At 35.8% G+C, this 5,384-nt stretch overlaps 1 protein-coding gene across 1 annotated transcript; it reads right to left on the bottom strand.

Moving 5' to 3' along the window:
• Positions 1-360: 360 nt before the first annotated feature.
• Positions 361-1,257, bottom strand: LOC111641715. The gene has a single exon (XM_023387925.1). It carries the CDS (start codon positions 1,255-1,257, stop codon positions 361-363), a length of 897 nt encoding a protein of 298 aa, XP_023243693.1.
• Between the last annotated feature and the right edge of the window lie 4,127 nt (positions 1,258-5,384).

Raw genomic sequence — 5,384 nt, 5'->3', positions numbered from 1 at the left:
TATGAAGGTAAACCAATATGATTATCATTTCACGTAATTCTCTACTTTGCCTCCGATTAAATTTCACTTTAACAACCATCATGAATTGCCGTGACAGAAGCAAATTAACTTCTCCCAGGTCACCACTTATGGCCAAAAGTAACCCACCCGATGGTCTACCTCTCCCCAAATTTTTGGTGGCCAATATCTCAAAAACTTTAAATTTACAGTTAATACTTTTAACTCTCGAACATAAAGGAACTGTAGACCAAGTCTCAGTCAGTCCCAAAATATCAGTTCTGGTAATATGTTCAACAAAACCATTATCATTCAGATTAGTCAGAAAGGCGCCCTGGGAGTTCCATGCTGAAACTTTCAATTCTACTGTACACTTCCCTGAATCGGAGAGAGAACATTTGGAGAATCTACTACACGGCTTTCCACTAAAAAATCAAGTTTCAATAATTCTCCTCTAGCCAAATCATAAGTATATCTCTCTGAGGCAACCTGTAAAACGTCGGCCATCAATCGAACTCGCCTGCCCTCCAACCTATAAGCACGTAGAAAAGGCAGAAGCTTTTTCCGTCTCAATCTTGAGCGCCAGCATAAATCTTCAAAAATTTGTATATTTTTTAATACGTCATTGGCTTTTATCTTTCCAAGATTAGCAAAAATTAATTTTTTGTCTGCAAATGACTGCAATTCCACCAATACCATATCTGAACGTTTAAATTTCTCTATCTTAACCGTTGGAATAGGTCTTGATTCACCTATCAATGTATAAAACAGGTTCTGCACCTTCCTATTCAAATCAGAACCATCATCAATCAAACCTTTAATTAAGAAATTTTTCTTTCTCGCTTCATTCGACACCTTGTCCAAAGAATACAAAATCAAACTGTTTTCCCGTTGCAAATCATCTTTAATTTTAGAAATCTCTCCTAGTTTGGCTTCTAACTGAGTCAAACGCCGATCATGGTCATTATGTAAATTAGCCAACCAATCTATCTTCGCAACTACCTCATTTAACGTCGAAAAAAGCTTATCAAATCGGTCATCCAAATAAGAAATAACCTCCCCAGGAATAGACTTACTTGTGTCTGACTTTAAAGGGAAGAAATCTTCTAATCTCGCCGTTTTCAATGAAGGTTCACTCGGAGAACGATGTCGTTTAGCAGTGGATTCCGATGCCTGAATCTGTGAATGCGGCGGAGTGCGATCAACAGGACCAGGATTTAACTCTATCCCGCCCAGAAATAACAACAACTCGAACACCATAATCCAAAATTCGATATTTTCCATAATTTGGACTTCAAAGAAGCTCACGTAAAAGTTCACTAACACGCTCAACTGCAAGCAGCGTTCCCCAAAATTAACATATAAATATGAGAATTTAGCCAAAACTTTTCCAAAATGGGCGTGGGATAATGAAAAAAATCTAGCCGCTAAGTCTTATATGTGTATGTATGTACAGTACAGTACCAGTATCGTATTTCATAACAATTATAATATCTACAATATATTTCAGCTTGTAATGTAAAAAGTTACACAATAAATGCATTTTTCGAAACTTACTGATGTTACTCGTGGATTAAGTTGACTCACATTTACAAATCTAACGAGTGACTCAAAATTTTTCGTGTATGCTCTAGGTAATAGTTCAGTGCTCCGCAAATTTTTTCACTCACGGTACAGTACATCTAGATACTTCTTAGAATTGTGGCACAAAGTAAAAATATAGGAATTACAAAGTACATTCAAAGATTTACTATTTGTTACTTGATAAATATTCGAAATTAATTTATAATCGATACGGGCGTCGCCATTGCCTTTTTTCTTTCACCGTAGTTCCTAAACGCCCACAAACAGCAGCGCATATCCAGAGAGACCCCTTGACGCTTCACAAAACTTGAACGTACACAGACTGTGAAATATGACTCTGTAAATACGGGGGCGTAAGGCTCCCGTTCACTTGTCAGGACGTCAAATTGACTCTCAAATGTCAGGCGAGTGGATGGAGAGAATTTGGTGTCAACGATAAGGTAGGTGAAGGGCGTGATCGAGTAAAGGAGTCTACCATATTTTTAACAAATAAAATAACAATTTATTAAAACAAGCGAATTAATCCAAGATTACACAAATTGCGTTTAAACCGCCTAATATGCTCGAGAGAGAGTTTTCCGCGTTCATACCTCTTTATGGAGTTCCTTGATAGGTTAATCCGGGGAGGCGCTTAAAGGTTCAAATCTATTATCCACAGGAGCACAAGTTTAAAAAGTTCGCGACTTTTTCGATGATTTTATTCGAGGTTCATCGGAGATCGGAATTCGGCGGGTTCGGAGAATCGGCGCGATGTCGTTAGTCCTGCGTTCTTTCGTAGACCCCCCAGAGAGGGGGTAAGAACTGTCTTTTATAGGTTTTAGTGGGGAATTTCCACCATGTGACCGGATGTTCATGGGTTAGGGGTTATAGGTGTTCCAGGGATCTACAACAAATGACGACATTTAGATGCTAACTGTAAACCTTCTTGAAAGACGAGATGCAAGTTGTGAGAGAACAATGAATGTTGCTAGTTAGGACCGAAAGTTTACACAATCCTGGCTAAAAGTCGTTTTTTCTTCTAGGGCGTTACATAAACGAAAATTTAATTAATTAACATTTTTGTTAATAAAAGAGCGGGATTTCCGTCACAAAAATTCTGGATCTCACAACTCCAAGGTGTAGGCTAAAAACTAAACTTGTTAGAATTCCTTCTGTCACAAACGTTAGTGGCAATAAATATGTAATAGGCAAATCATTGACTTTTTTGAATCGACATGCATTTATCACGTTCGTGTGCCTACCATAAACTCTGCTTTTCCTCCTCTGGGAGACATAGTGCCGCGGCACTGATTGCGGAGCTTTGTACAGTAATACCCCGAACTTACGCGATAGGTGGGACCGAGAGATAACCGCGTAAATCGGGTATAATTTCGCATATAAATACATACAAATAATTTTTAATTGGGGCCGGAGACTAAAGAAAACAATAATTTAGAAAAAAATATGTATTATCTAAGATTTTATTAAACATGTATAACATATATTATTATGCAATTTTTCACAATTACTTGATTATCACATCATAATTTTAACATTGTTTCCATCTCAGCGATAATACCGTGACGTTTACGAATGATGCTTGAATTTAAAGATTGAGTATTTTTCGCAGCTTCGAGAATTTTTTCTTTACCTTTTATAATTGTTCTGACCGTCGATTCCGGTAGATCAAACTTCTTTTCAATTCACAAATTTTCATTTTTGTATCGAAGTCATTAATAATGTTAACTTTACATTCCGAAGATAAAGTTTTTCTTTTCTTGTTTGATGCAGAAGAATCAGTTCTACTTCGTTTGGATGACAGTAGAGTCTCTCAAGTCTCCGTAGATAAAACAAACAGAAATAAATAGCACAAAACAAATTGTAGATATGCGTCGATTCCGCGCGACACGTCCGAACGTNTGTAATCAGCATTTCTAATTTCTTACATAATATAAGTTATTGTAAACATTGTCGGGACTTAAACTCTGGAAAGACTCCAGCTGTATTATAATTGTATATATTGTATTATTTTGTTCAAAAAATGCCGATGCAGACGCCACGAGTCCCATGCCTTCTTTCACACTATCCTATCTTTCTTTCTTTTCACACTTCACATCTCATGCTTTCTCTTCTTTCCTACTTCCAAGGGCTAAGTACGTCGCTTAAAAGACGGACAGCTCTCTAATCTCTTTTCTCAGAAGTCAGAAGATTCTCAAGAGAAACTGAACTAGAAAGATAATAGTGGAATTGAGTTAGCACTTGAAGCTGTAGTTTGGTAAATTGGACCAATAACACATCATAAATCAGTATTACCTAGAAATACGAGGAAAATTTTATTGCAAGTGATAGAAAAAGAGCATTGTGTAAGATACTCCCATGATTAGGAGACAAGTTCTGATTCTGCTCTGTTGAAATATGGATAAAGACGGAATGGCCAAACATTTCTAATCATCCTCAAGGAATAGCTACAATTCAGACGAAACAGCACTATTACCGAGCAATGTTTGATCATACTTGTTTAAACATCAAAGTGCTAAAGGATTTAAAATCACCGAATGTATGTAGTTTTGTTGTGCTAATAACGCCCGATAAATTACTGGAGTAACATTAAAATTATAATTACTGGAATAATTCATCAAAATAACGATGTTTAAAAATAAACTTAATCATTGTTTTAACATATCGAAATTATCTGATTCAATAAAACTAAAATCTCCAGTAATTATGGTCTAATTACCTTCACTACGTTATCACTTTGTTATCAATATAGTCTGGGCTAAATGATTACAATATGCGGCACCTACTGTACTAATAAATTTAAAACAATTGAAATTTGAAAGTATACCTAACTGCTTTGAGAATAATTATTCCTTCAATTGTCAAATTTTGTATATTCTTTTAAAAATGACTTTTTAAATGAAATAATAAACAAGATTTAAGTATCATCTAGATCAGTGGTTCCCAATTAGTTTTTCCTGTGTACACCACTTCAAGAAAGAGCTCAAACTCGCGTACCCTTTATAGCAGAAATTCATATTAATCCATACTATTAATATAAATTCGAAGGTAATTCTGTCTGCTGTCTGTTACCTTTTCACGTCTAAACCGCTGAACAGGTTTTAATAAAATTTGGCACAGAAATAGCTTACATGTTGAAGATGGCCATAGGCTACATTTTACTATGAGAAAATATCTTACTCCCACGAGAAAATTCGATATAATGCGGGCGAAGCTGTGAGTAGACAGCTAGTGATAAATAGAATAAGTTTTTTTTTACATTTACAGTAGAGCGTCGTTTATCCGAATCAATTGGGGCTGGATTGTTCGGATAACCGATTATGCACGAAAAAATATATTAACCTATCCCACGTTGAAATTTTTCTCCGTTGCGTGTCGCTTCGCGTTGAATTTTCGTCGACGTTAAGCCTAACGCAAACTTTTTAAAATAATCGTGGCTATTGTATCGTTAAAAACTATTTTTTTTTATTTTTTACAAACAAAATTAATATATTAAAAATATAAAAACAAAAACAAAATATACTTTAGAAGTTGATCTAGTATCAAAAACGTTCGATTCAGCACAACACACAGTCCTCAGAAAAACACCACACAAATGTGCCAGCTAAAACACACACACCAACCAAAAAAATATTGGAGTAGCCCAAGATATAGCCAAAGATTGCAGCGCCACAGCACTAGTGAAAATTTAAATTTGCCTACTGGAATTCTTTCGGATAACAGACATTTCGGATAACCGACGCTCTACTGTATATCTGTAGCAAGAGTGATACAAATTGTTTCCTCCATAGCACAATGTCAACTGT

Source organism: Centruroides sculpturatus, unplaced genomic scaffold (assembly GCF_000671375.1).
Source record: "Centruroides sculpturatus isolate CEXI.00-Female unplaced genomic scaffold, Cexi_2.0 scaffold52, whole genome shotgun sequence".
NCBI lineage: Eukaryota > Metazoa > Arthropoda > Arachnida > Scorpiones > Buthidae > Centruroides > Centruroides sculpturatus.
The sequence above is the reverse complement of the archived record's forward strand: the minus strand, read 5'-3'. Positions and strand labels throughout refer to the sequence as shown.